The sequence below is a fragment of the Vulpes vulpes genome, chromosome 9 (assembly GCF_048418805.1).
Source record: "Vulpes vulpes isolate BD-2025 chromosome 9, VulVul3, whole genome shotgun sequence".
Lineage (NCBI taxonomy): Eukaryota > Metazoa > Chordata > Mammalia > Carnivora > Canidae > Vulpes > Vulpes vulpes.
In genome coordinates this window covers 74,989,872-75,012,710 of record NC_132788.1, presented here as the reverse complement: position 1 = coordinate 75,012,710, position 22,839 = coordinate 74,989,872, and the positions used below count along the sequence as shown (strand labels likewise).

At 38.1% G+C, this 22,839-nt stretch overlaps 1 protein-coding gene across 15 annotated transcripts in view; it reads left to right on the top strand.

The window, feature by feature from the left end:
- Positions 1-22,839, top strand: part of MITF (melanocyte inducing transcription factor) — a 218,622-nt gene that overhangs the window by 187,897 nt on the left and 7,886 nt on the right. For 9 of the 15 annotated variants that reach the window (XM_072720471.1, XM_072720472.1, XM_072720474.1 and 6 more), the window contains 5 exons: positions 1,407-1,502; positions 9,196-9,313; positions 12,510-12,566; positions 18,453-18,528; positions 21,892-22,039. In XM_072720471.1, coding sequence (XP_072576572.1) covers positions 1,407-1,502; positions 9,196-9,313; positions 12,510-12,566; positions 18,453-18,528; positions 21,892-22,039 — 495 coding nt within the window. Of the gene's footprint in view, positions 1-1,406; positions 1,503-9,195; positions 9,314-12,491; positions 12,567-18,452; positions 18,529-21,891; positions 22,040-22,839 lie in introns of all 15 variants that reach the window. The other 6 variants (XM_072720477.1, XM_072720469.1, XM_072720479.1 and 3 more) reach the window with 1 other exon arrangement.

Here is a 22,839-nt window from a genome sequence, read left to right as displayed (position 1 = left end):
CTAAAAAAACTTATAATGAGAGATTGTTCATAAAGTCCTCTACCCCATTTGCCTATTCAACTTAATTAGCAAATCATTTCTTAAAAGCAAACAAAACTGATGTATCTAGAAATGAAACTGCATAAGCAGTGTGCTGGCAGTGTTTCAAAACTGACCTGCAATTATTCTTAGCGAGTCACTTAATAACCCTCATTTTTTTTTATATTTACTATATTCATTTAACTGTGAGTTCTTTATATGGTTTATCCTGAAATCTCACAAGGATCCAATAAGGCAGTGAGTATTATTAACCCCATTTTTCAGATTGGCCTATTGAGCCTCTTACAGATTGAGAGCTTTGCCCCTAATCTAGAAAGTGGGAGAATGAGGATTCCAACAAGCCTTGTGGCACAGGAGCCTGTCCCCCTTAATTGGAAATGGCAGAAAGACATAAAGAAGCATTCCTCCGAGTATTGAGATTTCATTGTGTACTTGCAAAGCACTACTTAGATCCAACCATGTGTGCATGCACTCAGACACACCAACCAGCTCAGATACATAGGGTGTTTACAAAGAAATGTTTTCACAGACTTGTCTTTGCAACTGCTGCAATGCACATGTAATCACTGTTGTTTATTATCATAACTAATGTTTTGGTACTTCAGGAATAAAATTGATCTAGTGGGAATGTCAGCTCCATGACTGTAATGATAACCTCGTCCTGGTACACTCCTCGGGGAATACCGAGCACACTGGCAGCTCTACAAGGAGAAACTTATTTTACAAGTCATTTTAAGATCAGTACAGGGTTAGCCGGTAGCCCAGGAGCCACAGTGCCCCACACATCCTTATGAGAGCAAAGATCTGAATTACCATCTGGGTTCTTCTTACTGCAAGGAGGGTCTACTGAAGGCTGTGGGAGTGAGTCTTGAGAGAAAACAAAGAAATGGCAGCCATCATTCAGATGAGGTTTCCTGGTTCATCTTTGCTTTTTGGGGGAGGCAGTTGAACCTCTGTAACACTTTAGAGCATGAGTTCAGGTTGTGGCTCTCACTCTCTTCCCCATATGACATTCGGCAAATTGCTTCTCATTTATCTCACCTGGAAAGTTCATGTTAATAGTACCTACATTGATAGGGTTATTGTGAGGGAGAGAAATAATTTAGCCCATCAAAAACCCTGAACCGGGTGCCTGGCACCCAGTAATCCCTCCCTAAGTGCTGGTTGCAGGTGTCATCATTGTCACCTGTTAGTGTCAGTGACTTTCAGTAATGTTCATATTTGGGAGGAAGGGGACGGTAGTTTCTCAGAATCTAACTGAAGAGCATTAGTGCTTAGGGTAAAAAAAGACCGTGGATCTCTCTTTGGGTGTCTTTGCACAGTTTTTGCTTACATTTATCTCTCTTCCATTGTCCTTTTTCCTACAGATGGATGATGTAATTGATGACATCATTAGCCTAGAATCAAGTTATAATGAAGAAATCCTGGGATTGATGGATCCTGCTTTGCAAATGGCAAATACGGTATTGATGACTTTTTTTTTTTTTTTAAAGAAAATCTTGAGATATTTCCAGTGTTCTCTCCCTTTCCCTGAACTTTTATTAGGTTATCTCTGCAAGTGATTGATTGAGAGATTTATTAATAATAAAACAAAATTATCTCTGGATCACAAATAAGTGACTTTGACATTATAAATTAAGAGTTTCTCATGGGTTTATTGGTAACCCCATGATAAAAGCTCTACATTCCCTGGAGTCCAAGTCCACTTTCAATAGGACAATAGGCCTTCCAATACGCCCTGACATCTAATGCCCAACTTAGTCACTGCTGCCAAGGAGAATACTATGGATTGAACTATTTATAGTAGAATTCTAGTTGGCCTGTAAAGCGAAAGGCAGTACCTTACCATTCACAGGTAATAGAATGACTGACATTTGAATTGCCTTTCTTCAATAGCAAAATGTATTCCAGTTTTGATTAATAAATAGTGGTTTATTAAACTTCTCTCTATAGTTTGGAACCTTGCCCCTACTGGTTTTATTTTATTTCATTTTTTTCCCACTCCTTACAGTGGTATCTTATGTTTCCATTTTGCCACCAAAGTCTTGTAGTAGATCTCATTTAGTTCTTGTAATAATTCTGGCAATCTAGTCCTTAGAGTAATTCTGAGAGTCAAGTTGGGGTGGTATCATTGCCCTTATTTTTAGAATTAGGAAAGGTTAGCTGGTCTTACACAGAATTACATAGCTTCAGTGTGTCAGAGTCAGGACTTCTCAGTAGGCTTTGAATACCTTGTCCAGTCTTTTTCTGTTTTCTGTGAAAGCAATGCCATGAGACTATCATATTCTTTAATAACGTGTATTTAAAAGACCAACTCCCACAAGGAAGAAGGGGTAAAGGGGAGTTATTCTTTAATGGATATAGAGTTTGATATTTGCAGGATGAAAAAATTCTAGAGATTTGTTTGACAACATTGTGAATAGACTTAACACTACTGGACTGTACACTTCAAAATTGTTAAGATGCTAAATTTTATGTTATATGTATTTTTACCACAATAGAAAAATTTTTAAAAGAATGAATTTATAAAATAAACTCCCTCGGCCAGGGATTATGATACCCCTTACTTATTTACACCAGAATTCTTAGTGAGCTAAAGTAGCATTTTCTTTTTTTCCATCTTAATCCAGTTCTTTCAGTTCATTTACCTGAAGTCCTGAGGGATGAGGATTCCCCTTGAAACTCCAAAGTCTTTTCTGGGAACTTTAGTTTCTCTCAACTTTCTACCCACTTAAACTCACCCCCTGATTTTGAAAGAACTAGATGTTCTACCATTTTGACAGATATTTCCATGTCAGACTCTCCTCCCTACCCTCTTTGAACCCAGGGTTGGCTTCTATAGAACTCTTCTGCTTCCAACTTTGTGCCTTTTGTAAGGCGAGCTACACTTGTCAGTGGTCAGAATCCTCAGACCAATGTGAGCAAGACACTTGGGAGAGCTTGCACTGTGGATTTATACCCATGGAAATATGGGTATAAATACAATGTTTTCAATGCCTTAGCAGCAGTTATTAGCAATGGTCCAGTCATCCCAAAGGAACTTTGGTTGACAAGAGTGGTCATTTTGCCAGTGGTATTAGGTGGTATCTAGTAGGCACACTGGAAGGACTGTAAAGTTAACATGATTTTTTACAAATCACCTTTAAAATTTTCTCCAGTGTTAAGGACCTTTCAAGTCATTTGAGCCAATCTGGTACTCAGTGCATTAGCCTCCTCTTGCATCTTTTGTGTTCACCCCCATACACGTTTAAAAAATTAAACGTTCATCTTCTGGAAAACCTCTAAGAAGAATACGCACTAACTCACAAGACAGACTGGCAACCACAGTGGTTAGGAGTTGGAGATTTGTGATCATATCTAGGTTTATATCCAAAGTATGTCATTTCCTGTGTGTTCCTGCATATTCCTTACCTTCTTGAAATGCTACATTTGTCCATCTCTAAAATTGGACTGATAATTGTACCTATCTCCTATGGTCATCTCATAAAGGATGTAGAGCATTTAGCATTGGAAACAGAAGTTGTACTCAACAATACCTAAATTAAGTATGATTTCTTATAATAGCAAATAACTTTTTAAATGGTTTTCTTTTTTTAAATATTTTTTTATTTTATTTATTCATGAGAGACACAGAGAGAGAGAGGCAGAGACACAGGCAGAGGGAGAAGCAGGCTCCACGCAAGGAGCCTGACGTGGGACTCGATCCTGGGTCCCCAGGATCACACCCTGGGCTGCAGGTGGCGCTAAACTGCTGCGCCGCTGGGGCTGCCCAATAGCAAATGATTTTGATAGTATTTTGTTTGGGTGATATCCCTTGAGGATCTAATGTGTCCAACTTCAGAATAACATCACACTTAATAATCCAGATATAGCTCATAGTGTGTTACTCTGTGAGTTTCAGACAGGAGTCCAGTTTGCCTTTATGGAGAACATGTCCTCATGACAATTTTTCTGAAGACAGTTCTCAAGACCCCCGATTGCTTCTTTCCTTTAGACTGAATACCTGTGTCTCCTCTTCAGTCATTCTACATTAGAATGGAAATCTTATTCCTTCATTATCTGAAAGCCTCCAAGCTAACTATAAGACTGAATCAGTGTTTATTAAATACCTAACATGTCATCACCAGCCCTGGGCGAGGTGCTGTGGATGAAGAGGTGTAAGGATGCTTCCTGTTCTCATGGAGCTTACCAGACTGGGAAGGGGAGACCCTGTCAGACCTTGAATGGAGGATGGTAATTCAGGGGCAGAGGGACCATCTTAAGGGAGTCCCTGGATAGGCAAGATCCCCTGGGCAGAGTTGAATTAATTGCCATCCAGGGGAGGAGTAACCTATAGCCACCCTCAGATGTCACTGACCGTCCAGGCATACATTACTTTTCTATATTTCCATTCTGAATAAGTCTAAATGTAGCCCCATCAGAGCTAGCCCATGACAAAACTATTTCAGCATTTTGCTATTAGAAGAGACACTATATAAAATAGAGATTAGGATCACAGACTGTGAGCCAGATAGCTGAATTCAGTGCCTCCTCTTGAATGAGTTATTTGACCTCTCTGCCTCACTTTCTTTAACTGGAAAAATGGGAATAATAATAATAATAATAATAGCATCTAAAACAATAGAATCCACATGACGATTGTAAGAGTTAATCTATAAAAGCATTTAGAAGAATCTTGGTTCTGTTATGTTCTTACTAATTATTGATTACTGGTTCTTATTCTTGATAAATTTGGGTTTGGGTTGTAAAATAAATACCAGTGCTACCACAATTCACTAACATTTTAATTTTTTCCACTCTCAAAAGAATTTAAACTTCATGTTCTTCATGTTAAGCACTCTTTTTCCTTTTATTTGATTCTTCGATATGCTTTATTTCAAGTTAACTTCTTAAAAAAAAATAAAGTGGAGGGATCACTTAGAGAGGAAACTATCCTAAGGGAATTGGAATCTAGAAATAACTATTCTGAGAGCACAAGGGCCCTCTTGTACCATTACAAACAAAGAATAAAAGTCCCAGTTTACTTGTGCTAACAGTGCTCAATTGATATTCAGAGAAGGGGAACATCCAGAAAGAAAAAAATAATAACATTTTACAATGATCATTTACTTGGAAAAATATTCATTTTGGTGGAGCAGAACATTGAAGAACTCAATTCAGACCAAGTCTGGGGCACAGACCCACATGTGTCTACCTTCTCTTTATGTGTTCCTGTTAGACTGGGACTTTTTCCCATTGTCCAGCTTGTGTGCTGGAATTAAAATCTTACTCATCAGGTTAATGTACTGGATAAAAACCCAGCAAAGACATGACATAGCGATGTTAGCAGAAGATGCCTCTTCCTCTTTCTTAGCTCCAAAGATATTATTATTATCAAAATAATATCTTTGACCCAGTTATAATGTTTATGGGGCAGTTTTTCTAACCCAAAAGGGGAACCACAGAATCCTTTCTTAAATATGCATGGCTGGTTTTTAATTAGAAAGCCATGTTTCATCAACCTTCCTGTTAGTAGCTTCAATAAATGACAGCCATTAGTGTGAAGAATGTAAAGCCCCATTTCAGGGCAGAGTCTCTCAGCTTCAGCATAATTAATATTTGAGACGGGTCGTTCTTTGTTGGGAGCCTTTCCTTCCCATTATAAGGATGTTTAGCAGCCTCCCTGGCCTCTACACACTAGATGTCAGTGATACTCTCCCCCCCAGTTGTGACACCCAAAAATGGCTCTACAATTTTGACAAATGCCCTCCACTAACAATGGAGAAGCCCTGATTTGAACACTGGGTGGTTACTCCAGCTTTGTAATTCCCTTGATTCCTGTGTTTAGGTTTGCATTGCAGTCTGGTAAAATTGGTACAGTGGTTGACAGGATACCTTGTAATTAACATGTAGTTGATCAACATGGAAGTTAGCTTGAGGTTTAAAACAGCCTGGGAATATAGTACTTTGTAGAAAATTATATTACTGAACATGGCACTATTGATCACTTAAATACGGTGTTTCACCTACTGAACCTCTAATTCTCACAAAACTCTGTGAGATGGGTGATAGGATTGTCACTTTTCAAAGGGGGCACCATGCCTCAGAAAGGTTAGTATCACACAGCAGGTCAGTTATACACAGGCAGGTTTTAACCGAGTTCTCTGGCTCCTAAGGCAGCCTGCACTATTAATTTCTAAGTTTGAGTAACCATTCTTGGCTAGTGAGCAACTAGGTTTTTATTTGCTTAGATCCAGTTGGAGATTAATTGAAAATTGCAGTTTCTACTTGGTTTATCAGCAGATTGACACCGCCTCCCAAATACTGCTATTAACGTAGTATATGAACCTCTTGCCACGAAGCTCTATTCAGACATAGCTAGAACTACGGCTTTTCTTTCATAAAATCAATTAAAGCAACATATACAAAGTGCCTTTCTAGTTCTGTGCCAGACCCAGAGTAGGTGCCCACAAAATAATGTTCCCCAGCAAAATATCTTGGCAGGTTGTATGCTGCCAGCTGCTAATCAGCAAGTATTGGAAAAGCAGCCGAAGCGGGAAATCTTTTAGAGAAGTAGGTGGAGGGTTATAAGCCGCTTTTTGGACTGGAAGTAATGATGTCTGATCTTAGTGGAGTGTCTGATAAGGCATCCTGTTCTAGAGATTTTAATTCATCTCCCTCCAGGGATTCCTGGGTGGCTCAGCAGTTTAGCATCTGCCTTCGGCTCAGGGCGTGATCCTGGAGTCCCGGGATCGAGTCCCACGTCGGGCTCCCTGCATGGAGCCTGCTTTTCCCTCTGCCTGTGTCTCTGCCTCTCTCTCTCTCTCTCTCTCTCTCTGTGACTATAATACATAAATAAATAAAAATTTAAAAAAAAATAAATTAAAAAGAAAACATGTTCTTGTCCTGGAAAAGCTTATAATTAGATATCTATCTGTTCAGTGTAAATCCATAGATGACTTAAAGGGTTTTTTTTTTTTTAAAGCTTACTGTGTATCTCTTGTCTATTAATTTTCCCTAACAAATCATCATCACAACACAGTTGCATTGTTTTGCTTGCAGCTTGCATTTGAAGATATTATAGATATGATTTGTATTTCTGGGGTATAGAAGTATATTTTTTAGCTTGTTGCATTGAATTTTGAGGCCGATTCAATACTGACCAGTTCCTCTGAAAATCTGGAGCTCCAGAAAGATAAAATAAATCTTTGGAATGCAGAGGGGTTATGAGATGTCATAGCAGCTTTATAAGTTTTGATGCTCTGACTCTTTACTCTTTACAGCGCTGTATTGAGACATTTGCACATCTTTCACTGTGCTGTCTTAAGTTGGACAAGAGTAGAACTGATCGTGCACAGAGCAAGATTGACCCTAGGAAGGTGACCTACTTCAAATAAAACCACTTAGTAAAATGACAGCTAATCATCAAAGTCACTTTTTATCAGGTTTTTAGCTAGAGGACCTTGAATTGTGGTTCAAGGGCATTTTAAATTGTCACAATGCATTGTTTATATATGAATCTGTGTGGTGGGAAATGTGTATTACATTTTATATACATAATATAAATCCTGCCTTCAAAAAGAAGCAAAAGACTGAATGGATAAGAGAGAGACATACTCTGTCGATCTGCCTGTCCTTCCTGCTCTCAGCCTCAGTCATATTAGAGCAAGTGTCTTGTTTACCTGTCAGAAAGTCAGAAAGTACAGACCTCTCCTACCTCTTTAACTTGGGGTTTAGTTCATAGAGTACTTATTTAGAAACCACACTAGGAATAGGTGGTCAGGGGATCCCTGGGTGGCTCAGCGGTTTGGCGCCTGCCTTTGGCCCAGGGCGCAATCCTGGAGCCCCGGGATCGAGTCCCACGTCGGGCTCCCGGCATGGAGCCTGCTTATCCCTCTGCCTGTGTCTCTGTCTCTCTTCTCTCTGTCTATCATGAATAAATAATAAATAAATAAATAATAAATAAATAAATAAATAAATGTTTTAAAAAAAAGGAATAGGTGGTCAAAGCCTATCAATGAAGGGAAACACATTCATTATCTTTATCTTGCGGGATATTTTTATTTGTATGGTAGTGGCCATTGGAGAAAATGAAAGGTGAGATGTAGTATAATCTCTACTCAATACCTCTTGGTCACTAAACAACTTGAAAGTGCTGTCTAGATTGAGTTTTCTCAGATGTAAAGTAAAACTCAGAGTGTATAATCAAGGATGGGATGGGCTGAATGCTCTAAGTCTTACTTGGTAATAACACTTAGAGCGGTTGTTTGAATTAAGCTGGGAACGGGGAGCTTCTGCACTGGCAGTAGTGCGGTCACTTAACTGTGCCCCCATAATTAATATTCAGAGGGTGGGCAGAAGAAATGCCTGGGACTTCTCATGTTCACAAAAATGGGTGCATTAAACTCCATCAGTGAACTAGGTACAGGGAAATGCATATACAACAAAAGGAAGTCAGCACTGGAGACAGAAAGAAGTTCACTACTTCAAAATATTCAATTCAGACCTGGAGAAAAACACTCTTAAGCTAGCTCAAGAGGGCTAAATATTTCTTTACCCTTTTTTTTTTTTAAGTGTAAATTTTTGTTGTTTTATTAAAGTCAGTGGGCTCCCTCTTGTGGTTCTGTGAGAGATTTCAGTTTCAAGGAAAAGAGCTTTTCTTTAGCAATAAGGAAACCATTTCTTTTCTAGTAGAAAACACTTTTCATTCCTTTTCCCTATAAAAAGAGATAAAAAGGGAGAGGGAAAGAGAGAGAAGGAAAAAAGTGACTTTGACGAGAAACCTAATTTGGTGGAAAAAGCCATGCCACATAGAACCCTATTAGACTGTAATAGTCAGCATTTACTAAACATCTGCTATATGCTGCTGGATGTGCTCCATAATGAGTTTGCCATATTATTTGTTGTCTACTTGCTCAAAATATAACTATTAGCTGCTTGTAGAACAATCTTATGGGTCTTGGATTCTGCATCCTTTCTTCTCTCAAAGGGAACAAGTCAAGGTCACCATTTATCTAAGTGAGTGGAAAGGTAAACATGTCTTGCTTTTCTGTTTTAAAATATGATTTTCAACATCAAACCGTTTCTTTTAGATAAAGTCTGGAATAGATCTGGGTGCTAGCTGAATAACCTAGGAATTGCTCAGTAGTTCATTTCTGTTATTGCTTCTCTCTCTAGTTACCTGTCTCTGGAAATCTGATTGATCTTTATGGCAACCAAGGCCTGCCTCCCCCAGGCCTCACCATCAGCAACTCCTGTCCAGCCAACCTTCCCAACATAAAAAGGGAGCTCACAGGTAAATACTGGCAAGTGTGCCTCTTCCTGGGGATTTTCTGTTTATTTTCTGACAAATGAGGTTATCAAAGTTGTGACCTCTAGACTATTCCCAATTTGTAGACATACTTTTTTTAGGTCGGTACTGTGGTAAAAGTATCGAGCAATGTTTTAAGATGAAGGATTTATACTTGGAAATCTTGATTGCCAGTTTTTCTTGAGGTACTGGGAGTTGGATCTGCTGTCACTCCAAAGCACCATTATTATTCCATGACACCCATCGTGGTGTCTTTGGCTGCTGTCCCCTTTGAGGTGGTGCAGCAGGCAACACTTTTACCTAAAAAATGTCTCTACACAGTCTGGTGTTTGTGTTGCTTGCCAAGCCCCTAGAGGCATTCCAGTTTGAGAACCCTGGTCTGAAATTTTCTTTGACCTGCATTTAAGCCTGCAGTTGTCAAGATAGAGTAGGAATGAGTCTCTTCCATCTTCGGATGCCTCCTGTTATTTTTGCTACATCATGTGCAAAAGCTTTATTACACAGAGTATAAAAAAAATAAGATTATAAAATGGAGCGATGGATATTGTTTGTTCCTGAGGCACTGAGAAATTACCTATTTTGCCATTTTGTTTAATGCTTTAGGGAAGGCATTTGGCCATTAAAACATGACAAAACTACATTAGAACTGACATTCTACCATACTGAGTTTATGGCCCTCACCTCATCCCCCTTTTTAATGTCTGGTCCTTGCATCTTGTAGGATTAGATGAATGAACAGTCTAAGAATATGAGATATATATTTGGGGCAAAAAATTCCTGTTTGTTCAAGTGTGTCTTTTAAAAAAAATACTTCAGAAGATAATGGTAAGAGAAAGACCATTTAAAAAAAAAACATTGATTTAGGTTAAAAGAGGTAATAAATTAATTGATATGTAAAACCCGTTGAAAGTCAACAAAAGTAGGTACTTTACCTGGAAAGAAAAATATCACGAAGTCTTACAAAATAATACAATATGAGGTCTGTACTCAATAATGATAAAATATGGTTAGTGTGGTATGAACAAAATTCTTATGACTTAAATGCAAAACAGACCTTTTTTTTTTTTTAGAATTAAAAAGAAGTTATTTATTTTAGAGAGAGCACGAGTGGAGAGGGAGTAGAGAGGGAGGGAAACGGGGAGGGAGAGAATCTCAAGCAGAGTCTGAGCTGAGCACGGAGCCTGATGCAGGGCTAGATCTCATAACCCCAAGATCATGACCTGAGCCAAAACCAGGAGTCAGATACTTAACCAATGGAGCCACCCAAAGTAGACTTTTGAATTATGTGTATGATTATTTCTTCAAAAACAAAACAACAGAGGCAGGGGGTGAGAATGAGAGAAATGAGTAAGAGGGTATAAATTTATTTTTTTAAAAAAGAAGCAGATATAATGAACTATACACTTCTAGAATCACTTTGTATCTTAGAAAATGACCACTTGAGACAGGAGAAAGGGTAAAATGCCAAGAAAATGAGAAAATGGACAGGAATTGGGTTTCTGAACACTGCTAGCTTGAGAGACAGCATGATGTAGCCAAAGAGAATAAGTTTAGGACTCAGATCTGACCTAAGGGAAAAGAAATGATCTTTATTAAGTGATTTTCCCTCTTATGTTAGGGTCTAGTCAGGAAGCAGAGGGCACCATGATTTGAACAGGGGAGGTTAAAGATAAAGAATTGTTAACCATGAGCAGGCATATAGCTACCCAGAGAGGATGAATACTGAAGAATACCCTGAGGCTGCAGAGGGTTTATCTAAGCTTGAGGAAGAGCCCTCCTTCCCAAGGCCAAGAGTCTACTGCCTTGGGGAGGATATGGGTGAAACTACAAAATGGCAGTGAAGTTCACTGGATTGCCTTGACCAAAGCTGGCCTACACTTGGTGGGTTGAGGTTGATGGGTAAAAAACCGTGGTTGTGGGCTAGCAAATTGAAAAAATAAAACAAAATGAAACAAAATTAAGATACTAGAGGGGAGGGTGCCCATAATGCTAAAGTGAAAAAAAAAAAGAAAAAGAAAATGGATTGATCAAAAGGAAAGAAAAAAAAGAAAATGGATTGATCTTCCCAACTGAAATAATTCAGCTTCTGAATTATTTATGTGTATATATGTATATATAATACACATATAATAAATGTACATATGTATATAAGCTTCAGTGGCTATGAGTTATAAAGATTTTGAATTTTGGGTAAAATTCTGATTTGTCATAGTATAATGTTTCAAAAGATATCACTTGTATAAAGAAAGTAACAGGAGGTCCCAGAATGCCAGGATTAATCAAACAACTGCCTCTTGTTTTGTTTTGCCGTCTGTAAGTTACAAAGTCATCCCTCCTCACAAGAGATCTCACAAGAGTTCCATGCAAATACATCTTTTCAAATGAAGTTGTCACTAAACACCTTTGTACACTATTCCTATTTTTGTTTTTCAAAACTTAGACTAGTAAGTAGTTGATCCTTACAGGCATTATTTAATTCTAGCAAGTTCTGTTGGAACCTCACTTCAAGTTCCAAAAAAAAAAAAAAAAATCCATTTCCACCAGTTAGAAGATCCAACGTGGTAGCTTTTCTCACTGGTTTTCATGTTCATGTGTTACAAAGGCATTGAAGAAATACTGAAAAGTTCTGTTTCAGGAAAGGAAAAATTGACTCCCATGGCGTCCAACTCCTGGTTTCAGCTCAGGTCATGATTGCAGGGTTGTGGAATCAAGCCCTGCATTAGGCCCTGCACCCAGTGTGGAGTCTGCTTGAGATGCTTTCTCTCCCACTGACCCTCTCGCTCATACTCTTTCTCTAAAACAAATTTTTAAAAAGGAAAAAAAGAAAAAAAGAAAAATCAACTCCTGATCATAGAATAGCAACAGCAAATTTCCATAGTTTTCTAGTTTTCTTCTTGTATGTTCATAGTGAGTGAGACACCTTTGTTACTGGTCTTTTACCATTCTCTGGCAGTCAGATCTTTGCATTTATTAGATATATATTGCTTTTGAAAAAATACAAGCTTTTGAAGAAACAGAATCTTAAAAAAACTTTTTTTTTAATATTATGAGAGTTTGGTCAGATATGATTCCATATATATCTAGAAAATGAGATGTTTTATAGTGTACGTCATTGTGTGCCTTAAACAGTTCCCGTTTCTAATTACTTCATTCACGTGCACAGCGTGTATTTTTCCCACAGAATCTGAAGCGAGAGCATTGGCTAAAGAGAGGCAAAAAAAGGACAATCACAACTTGAGTAAGTTGGTTTTATGTTCATGATGTTGATATTGGAGTGAATGTTCCCCCTTGTATCAAAATTGTTTAAAATCTCTTGGGAGGAAATTGATATACATTGCTGTTAAAGGTACATTCTGTGGAGGAAAATATGTTTTTCAGAGAAACTGAGGTTTTTCCCGTATTTTATCCCTGATCAGATTGAAATTTTTTCAGTGTTCTGAAGAGTATTTACTTGTTTATAGTAATGGTTTTGGTGTGTGTGTGTGTGTGTGTGTGTGTGTGTGTGTGTGTGTGTGTTTGGTGAGAGGGAGACTTGATCCCCAACTACCCAATTATAAGTGTTGCTCACACTGGAACTTATTAACAAAAGGGGATTATGGGATCATCTTCTCCAGTGAGATTTGAAAGGAAAAAAAATGAAACAGTTGGAGGGGAGTCTGGGTGAGATAGCCTCCCAAATTTCCAACTTAAACTGTGACTTAAAATAAAAAACCTTCCAACATTTAAAATTATTTTGTATGTGTTTAATTTACTCTTAATCAAATCTTTAAGCTTTTTCCTATGAGAACTTAAGATTTTTGTTTCATAAACAAAAGTAAAAGAGGCTGCATAGTTTAAAAAAAAATTAAAAAGATTGGGTTTGGTGGTAAGAAGTCATTGGCGCATGTGTGTGAATTTTTCCTTTTACGGCCTCCTGTCCTCTTCTTCCTACATTGAGTTTTAAGAATATAAGTTACAATTAAATATTTTGTCCTCATAAAAAATGATAGAATGAGACCAAAATTTAAAATGATAGAATAGGGATCCCTGGGTGGCGCAGCGGTTTGGCGCCTGCCTTTGGCCCAGGGCACGATCCTGGAGACCCGGGATCGAGTCCCACGTCGGGCTCCCGGTGCATGGAGCCTGTTTCTCCCTCTGCCTATGTCTCTGCCTTTCTCTCTCTCTCTCTGTGACTATCATAAATAATAAAAAAAAAATGATAGAATAAAGCTAGAGTTCTCCTCGATTCCTAGGAGTCATCATCATCATTGTCGTCGTTGTTTTCAATTTACTATTGGTCTTCCCAGCCTCTGCCCATGTATTTAAGAATACACACACACACACACATACACGCACGTGCACACTCAATATAATGGGCTTTTTGTGCATCTGTTTTAACACAAGCAGTATTATGTTATCCATATTTGTTGCCATTTGCTTTCTTACTCAGCAGCCTGTCCCAGAGAACTTTTGCTGTTACTAATCTAGATCTGTCTCCTTTTAAAAAAAACTGTTGCATACTATTCCACAGCGTGGCTGTGTGAAATTCAGTAATCCTCTTACTACTAAATATTTATGTTGCTTCCAGTTTTTTCCTGTTACAAATAGTGCCATAGTGAACATTTGCACACAGGCCTTTTGGTGGACAGGGGAGTTTGTTTCTCTAGGTTAGGGACTGAGAAATGGAATTGCTGGGCCCCAGAGGGGGTGAGTTCTTTCTTTAAAAAAAAAAAAAAGATTTTATTTATTTATTCATGAGAGACACACACAGAGAGAGAGGCAGAGACACAGGCAGAGGGAGAAGTAGGCTCCATGCAGGGAGCCCGATGCGGGACTCGATCCTGGGTCTCCAGGGTCACGCCCTGGGCTGAAGGCAGTGCTAAATCACTGGGCCACCAGGGCTGCCCAAGTTTTTTCTTTTAATAGAGTCTACCCTTCTCATTCTTATTTCAAGTATGAGAAGCTTTGCTCCTTTCCACCAAAAGATTTACACTAATATTTCTCAAGTCTCCTTCATCTTCCGAGTAACTGTACTCTAAGATAGTTCTTTTCAAATAACTTAGAATTAAGATAATTAAGCATTATCTAAAACTTTACCTAACTGAAATGTGGAAAACTAAGTTGGATCTTGTCAAAAACAAGGCCTTGACTTAGGCACCCATACCCTCAAGTTAAGGGTGGTCCATAAAGTATGAACATGATCAAGTTACACTCTAAGGGCTACAAAAACATATTAAAATCTCATCTAACCATTAGAATGAATACTCAAGTTTAGATTGTGCATTGGCATAGCTTTTCCTCTCCTAGAAACTCACCTTGTAAACACAGCTGCCAAAACGTGCACAATAATACATTCATTTATTTACTTACAACTATTTATTGAGCTTCTGTTTTATACAGGCATTTTTCTACAGAAGTAACCAGATAGGCTTCCCACTCTTATGGGTTTCCATTTGAGTCAAAGGCAGATAGAATAGATGAGCAAAATATACAGTAAATTGATGTTTTCAATATAGAGCAAGAACTACATAGGAATAAAACGTACATGTGAACACCGGCCAAAATACTCCTTATACTGTTGACAACAAGGGAGAAATTGGAAATAGTCTAAATATTCATCAGTAGAGTATTTGTAAGTAAATTATGTTACATTCCTACATGGGATACTCAGTGGCTCTTGAGAAGAATAGAGTTGGTCTGTTTCACCTGACTTACATGGATGTCCACAATATATTACTGAGTCAGAAGAGCAAGTGGCAGAAAAATAGGTACATTTTAGAAAAAGATCACACTGGATAGAGATGTGCATGTGTGTGTGTGTGTGTGTGTGTGTGTGTGTGTGTATGGATGTGTGTGTGTGCTGGGAGAGATTTAGGAGTTTACCTTTATCAATTGCCCATTTCTTGAGGCAAGTAGGTGTTGCATGTTGTAAGCAGTTGGCTTTTACTTTTTCCTTTATGCACTTCTGTATGTTTTGCAAAATTTTGCAAGTTATAATAAAAAATAATTGTGGAGGGAAGGCACTGCATTAAATAAAGTGTAGTCTATCTAAATGTTGTATGATGTTACTGTTAAATGAGGAAAGATAGGCACAGAAGCATTTTTATTATAATTCTACTTTATCATTCTTTATTTAATACTTAGTTACTGAGGGTCTACTGGGTGCCAGACTCATATAGGTACTTGCATCAGTGAATAAATATACATACATACATTTTTTAATATATATATATAAATACAAACAAATGAAATATGCAGGTGGTAGAAAGTTCTTTGATGAGACAAAGTACAGGCAATGGAATAGAGTATCAGAATAGGCGTGGAAGGAGGTGGTGGTTCAATTTTAAATGGAGTGGTCAGGGAAGGCTCAGAAGTAAATTTGAGTCACTTCCTGAGGGAAATGAGGGCAGAGCCATTCAGATATCTGGGGGAAGAGTGTTCCAGGCAGAGTGAACAGCAGTATGAAGCCCTAAAGTGTTTGAGGAATTGCAAGAAGCCCATGGGGCTAAAAGGAGGTTGACACAAATGAGTCATGACAGAAGATGTGGTCAGAGAGGGAGAAGAGTAGAACACGAGATCAGAGGAATGGGAGCCCACCAGATCTTTGTCAGAGATGTCTTTTGTCTAGGTGAGTGGGTAAATAATTGGCGGGTTTTCAGCAAGGGGTTGGATGCTCTGACTTACGTTTTAACCACATTCCTCTGGCTGTTGTGGTCTAAATAGACCAAAGGGGGTAGGAAGTAGTACACATAGGTGATACAGAGATAGCAGTTAGGAGCGCTGCAGTCATCCAGGCAAGAGATGATGGTGGCTTCTATTAGTAGAGATTGGAAGTGGACAGATTCTGGAAATATTTTGAAGGTAGAGCCAACAGACTTTGATGATGAATCAAATGTGGTATGTGAGAGGAACAGAGGTACAGAATTGATTCCAAGATTCCGGCCTAAGTAACTGGAAGGATGGTGCTACATTAAATGAGGTGGAAAAGCCTATGGGTAGAGTTATTTGAGCATGGATGACCAGGAGTTTGTGTGCAGAGTATTGGGGCTGCTCATTAACCCTCCCTGTGGAAACCTCTAGTAGCCAGACATATGAGTTTGGAGTTCCAGGGACCTGTCTGAGCTGGAAATACAACTAGGGAAGTCATCAGTGTATATGTGGTGTTGAAAACCATGGGTCTAAATGAGATCACCAAAAGTGAATGTAGATAAGAAGGGTCCCAAGAACTGTGCCCTGGGTATGCAGCATATTTAGAGAATAAAAAATTGTCCCAAAAGATATATAAGAAACATAACAGTGGTCATATATGGATCATAGGGTACTTTTACTTCATCTTATGAATTTCAGTGCTGTTTGAATCTTTATGATTATTTTATATGCTTGGAAAAGTCAGAAGATATGTCATGCTTCAGAGTTTTAGAGGAGGTTAGTTAGAAGATCAGAGGTCCCAAAATTCCTTCTTTAGAACCATTGAGTATCACTATTTCTATTTTATAAAAGCTTAATATTAAGGAAGTATTTTATTTTTATTTTTTTTAAGATTGCATTTATTTATTCATGAGAGACACACACAGAAAGAGAGAGAGAGAGAGGCAGAAACATAGGCAGAGAGAGAAGCAAGCTCCATGCAGGGACCCTGATGTGGGACTCGATCCTGGTACTCCAGGACTACACCCTGGGCCAAAGGCAGATGCTTAACTGCTGAGCCATCCAGGGATCCCCATTAAGGAAGTATTTTAAATAATTTCTATGATTGAATCATAGAAGTGATCACTCAGCTAAGAAAAAAAACACAGTATGTGTTGGGAAAGTAGTACATAATATTATTTACGAAAAGTGTATGGAGTATTAGTAGGTCAAATATAAATATTTATCAGGTCATAATATGTTTAAAGTGAGATATTAACGTCTTTAATCCAATTTATTAGACCTTAAGTTATTTGGAATTTATTTGTCAGAGTAGATAAATTTACCTACCTGAAACATTTGTTAACTCATATGCTTGACTATTTCATCCTCCCTAAGAAGATGATAATTTAGCTAAACATGTAACTGAATTGATAAAATAGGGATTCCATTAGGATGCATGTATAGTTAAGCAAGCTAGACTTAACTCCTAGGCTTGTGTTACCCAGTACTGTAGCCACTCAACCCAACTGCCTGTTGAAATGTGGCTAGTTCAAATTGTGATGTGCTAGAAGTATAAATTATACACTGGATTCAAAAATCTAGGACAAAGAAAAGAATGTTAAATATTTAATTTATTAATATTTACAAAGATTGCAGGTTGAATTGATGATATTTTGGATATATTGGGTTTACAAAAATATTCAAATTACTTTTACCTTTTTCTTTTCACTTTTTCAATGTTGACTACTAGAAAATTTAAAATTACAGAGTCACTTGCGTTGTATTTCTATTGGGCAACGTTGGGCCTAGAGCAGGGAGTTTTGTATGGCTTGTAGGCTAAGAATGCTTTTTACAATTTTAAATGGTTAAAAAAAAATTTTTTTTTAATTCTATGATATGTGAAAATTATATAAAATCCAAATTCTGGCATCCACTGCTTCTTGTTGATAGACTTGCATTGCAGAAAACTTTTATCCAGTTAATATTACCACATTTTGAATTTTGTCAATTAAAAAAAGCTATGGAAAGTTATTTTCTTTCTCATTATGTAGGTACCTACATACTATCCTCAATTTTGCCATTAGACTTCAAAGCCAAAAGTAACTCATCATCCAGCCCTGTAAAAGTTTGCTACCCCCTATTCTGAAATACTCAGGGTTGACTTCTTTCTATTCCCACTTACTGCTGGGTGTCCTTGTCAAGCCTCTAATATCCCCAAAGTAGTTTTGACATTTATAATTGAAGATACCAAGTCTAATTTCGGTTATGTTATAGGATCAAATGAGGAATCACAATCTTGGGACTCTGTAAGTGATAAAGTTCTGTACAAAGGTGGCTCATTTTCTTGAAGTGCTTTAACCTTAGTACCGAAAACATGGTAACACAGGGGAAATACAGATTCGGGTTGCATTGCCTTGAGCCAGCAAAGGTAATACACACATGGCTTTAACAAGATACACTAAAAGTGTATGCGGTGCTGTTACTAATAGTCCCTTCCTATGCTCTTTTCTTGAAGTTGAACGAAGACGACGATTTAACATAAATGACCGCATTAAAGAACTAGGTACTTTGATTCCCAAGTCAAATGATCCGTGAGTACAATTCCATGTTAATCTGCATCGTATATTTTTTGGTACCTTAATGCTTATTCATATTGTTGCGAAAAGTGCACAGTTATAGAAACTAGAGTCAAGAAGCACCCCCTCTCCCTTTGATTCCATTTCTGGTATACTTCTTATATCTTTATTTTGGTTGGACTCATCAACTAAACTTTTGAGAGCAATCAGCTGAATTGTATGTATTCAAGGGTTACTGAGCATGAGCTGTTCCCCTTGGATATGAAGAGGTGACTTTCTGAAATCTGAGACTCCTTGGCAAATGATCCCCAAGCTGCTAGAATTCTCTGAACAGTTCATGCAGGACAGAGATTTCAGTCGCTCTTTAGATTTGTTGACTATTTGCTATATATACTCATACAATATCTTATGGGCCCTGAGAGCTGGTATTCGAGACTTCAAGTTTAACAATATTCAACAGACAAAAGGTCAAAGATGGTTTTTTTTTTTTTTGAAAACTTGCATGCCTTCTGTATGTTTTACCAATGTAGAAAAAAGTAATTTTTAATCCTCTTTTAAGTACACATCAGCTAATTTGGGTTACAGCTTCCAGTCTCTGCTCCTCTCCTGCTCCCTTTCAGACGGAGATAACAGTAGTAAAGATAATTTTCCTACCAGCAACGTCAGCAAGTAGGACAACAAATACACAATTTTTATCCATTAGAAAGTGGCCCATTTGAAGTAAGGGGCTAGAGAATGTGTACATTTTAATGGCTCCCACAGGCATCCGATGAAATTAGCCTTTGAATATGACCTTTTAGCTACCTAATAAAATGTAAAGATGAAATCAAGCATTATTCATGCAAGGCTTATTAAATTTGCTATTCACATTATTGTCAGGGAATTTGTGACAAAATAAAATAAAATCATTGCCCATTGTAAGGTGGTTTTGATGGATGTTCAAGCACAATTTCCATCATCAACACTTTGCTTTCCCAGGTTTCAAGGAAAGCCATTTTGAAACTCAAAACATTCAGATTCTCAGTTCTGCAGCACAAATTTATCCTACTAAGGGGCTGTGACCTTCATTTCCTATAGTCAGTCTTGCATGATAGTTGAAATTGAATTCCCATTTTCCTGTTCTTTATCAGCTTTCACTTTTTAGCATATTCTTTTAAACTGTAGCATGTGAATCTCTTTAGCAACGTATTATGAAATTATGGGGCTGCAGTGAAAGCCTGTATTTGCATATCTTCTTTCTCTATTGTATTAGAATACTTACGTGTTTATAATCTGAACTGATAATGATCTTTAATTGTAGGCATTGTTTTAAGATAAACGGACTATAATCTCTACTAGGGGTTTTTCCATACTAGATTTCTGGAACAGGCTCTGGGGCTGCTATAGGGACATAGTCCAGCTGCCCAGGGTCTTAGCCCCATAACTCCCTCCTCCCCTACAGCAGATCTGCTTTTGTTGATTTATATATTGGGGATCTTTTTTATACTTCTGTGTGAAAAAAGGGTTGCTCTCTAATTAAAAGGAAAAAAAAAAGTTTGAATACCTTTTCTTTAAGCCTAAAAGCATAATTGATTGAATGAGTCTCACAAGGCAGCAAAACCTAAGGTAATTGTTTAGAACAGTCACTTCTTAAAAACTAAGTAGCTGCCTATATATTTCAGTAAGGGTTTTTCAACTTACTGGCCTAGTTAAGGCATCTTTCATTATGGTTACATTTCTTTCTGGCTGCTAAAGAGTCTGTTACTTTGATCTCAGCCTCGAACATTAAACAAGTCCCCTCTGTGCTCCCTCTATCTCAGGACACCTCCCTGGATAGCCATCTTTGGTGCTCAGACCCCAGGGACCAACCCCAGGGGATTCTCTGGGGTCTGTAAGTCTGCCTCTCATGGGAGAATTTCTGTTTTGTTCTTCATCTAATCCATAGGAGGATCAATTACTTGTTGACTTGTTTTAATGACTCTCCATTCACACATCCCGGCTGATACTTCCGATCAACCTTCAGCAGCTATAGGTTGTAGGGTAGAAGAGTTTTCATACATTAAGTTGTTTCTGTTTTTTTTTTTTCTTTTTTTCACTGTCCTTGTCGTTGTCATCATGAACATTGTCTATGAAAGAGCTCAGATTAAGGTGCCACAGAAATACTACTTAATGTAATTCTAATTTCATTCTTAATTATTTTTCTGCAGTGCTCTAAATTTTTCAGCTCACTTCTACCTACATTTTAATGGTGTTCTTAATTTCCTCATACATGAGTATATTACAGCCACAGTGATTAAAAACTGACAGGCACCAAGCTTAGGCTGCCTGGGTTCAAATTCCAGTCCCTTACTAGATGTGTGATGTTGGGAAAGACACTTGATTTTCCTCATCTATTAAAAAAAGAGGGTAGGAGTTCAGAATATTTTTACTCAGTCTGGTTGTTTTGAGCACTCAGTCACATAAGAATGATATAAGGGTTCAGTGCATGGAGTCTGGGGCCAGATCCTCTATATAGGCTTCCTGGCTCTGCCGCTTACTAGTTGTGTGGCCGTGGGCAAATTACTCCAGCTCTCTGTGTCTTTGTTTCCCACTTTACAAAATGGGGACAATATATTAGTGCCTAGCTAGTGAGGTTGTTATGATTAAATGGGCTATAAAATACCTTAAAACATACCTGAAACATAGTAAATGCTGTTTAAAGATAGCCATTGTAGTTATTCTTCTGGGCCTTTGACACAGTGCCTGCTCTGTTACTTGAATTGCATTCTAAACTTTTCATAGCACATTCATATCTGAGAGGGTTTCTTGGATTTCTGTAATATACCTGCAAGCCTGAGAGCCTGTTCTTCATACATGTGTACTATCACCGTTTTATAGATGAAGAAACAGGGACACAGAGAGAGGTTAGAGAACTTGGCCATGAATGTTCATGAGAAAATCCAAGGATATCGCTTTTATGCTACACATGGTCAAGTAGTAGGATCTCAGGGATTTTTTTTGTTAATTATAGATTATTCTGCTTGTCTGAATGAACTAACTTGGATAGTCCTAGAAACCTATGACTCTTTAATATAGTTTTTAAGAATATTGTTTTTTGTAATCAACAGAACTAAATTTAAGTCCCGACTCCACCTGATATTAGCTCTGTAACCAAGGGCATACTGAGTAGTGTCTGTTTCAGCATGTGCGCAACAGCCTTCCCTTTCAAGGCACTTGCCTGGGTTAAGTAGGATATGTAAGAAGTGGGTGAACAGTGTCCACATGGCAGGCATTCAGTGAATGATAGCTGTCATCAACTTGTCATTGTTACCTTGTCTTTAGAAATCGAATGCTCTGGATAATGAATTTTCATTGTGCCTCAAATCCCGAAAAAGGTTGTTTTCTTCCTCTTTGTTACAGAGACATGCGTTGGAACAAGGGAACCATCTTAAAAGCATCTGTGGACTATATCCGAAAGTTGCAACGAGAACAGCAACGCGCAAAAGAACTTGAAAATCGACAGAAGAAATTGGAGCACGCCAACCGGCATTTGTTGCTCAGAATACAGGTACGGGGCATGTGTTGTGTAGGGTTTCCAATATGTCGCTGACATGGAGGTGGGAGGAGAGGGGATATAATAAGCCATGGGGGACTTGATTTACATGATTCTATATAGTAGGTACTTGTTATTTATGTCCCTGTTTGTGACTTTGCTACTCATAAGAATTTACTGTAAGCTCAAGATCAACATTTGTGGCACTGTCATGGTCATTAGTGGACACGTGCAAAGTGGCTAATTTGAGTTAAGGTTGAACAAAACAATGACCTGCTGTCTTGTTTCAGCTCATGTGGTAAATAAGCATCCTTTTCATGGTCCTTAGTCCCATGCTTTTCACATTTCTGTGGGTTTTATGTGTGAATTTTGCTGTTTAAAATGGCCCCTAAGGGTATTACTGAAGTTGTCTGGTGTTCCTAAGCATGAAAAGGCTGTGAGGTGTCTCATGGAGATGAGTTTCTTTCATATGTGAGTCGCAGTGCTGTTGGCTGTGAGTTTGATGTTAATGAATCAACATTATATATTAAGGTGTCTTTAAACATAAAGCAAGGTTACATGTTGATTGGTTAATGAAAATGTGACAGGGCACTCTTGGAAACCCAACTCTGTATTTTCCTCGAGGAGCATCGTTTGATATTTACTAACTCAGGGTTCAGAGCCTCTTTATAGAACATACCTATCTTAGTGCATTTGGACTGCTGTAACACCATAGACTGGGTGGCTTACACAACAAACATTATTTCCCAAAGTTCTGGAAACTAGGAAGGGCAAGATCAAGGTCCAGGTGGATTCACTATCTGGTGAGAGCCTGT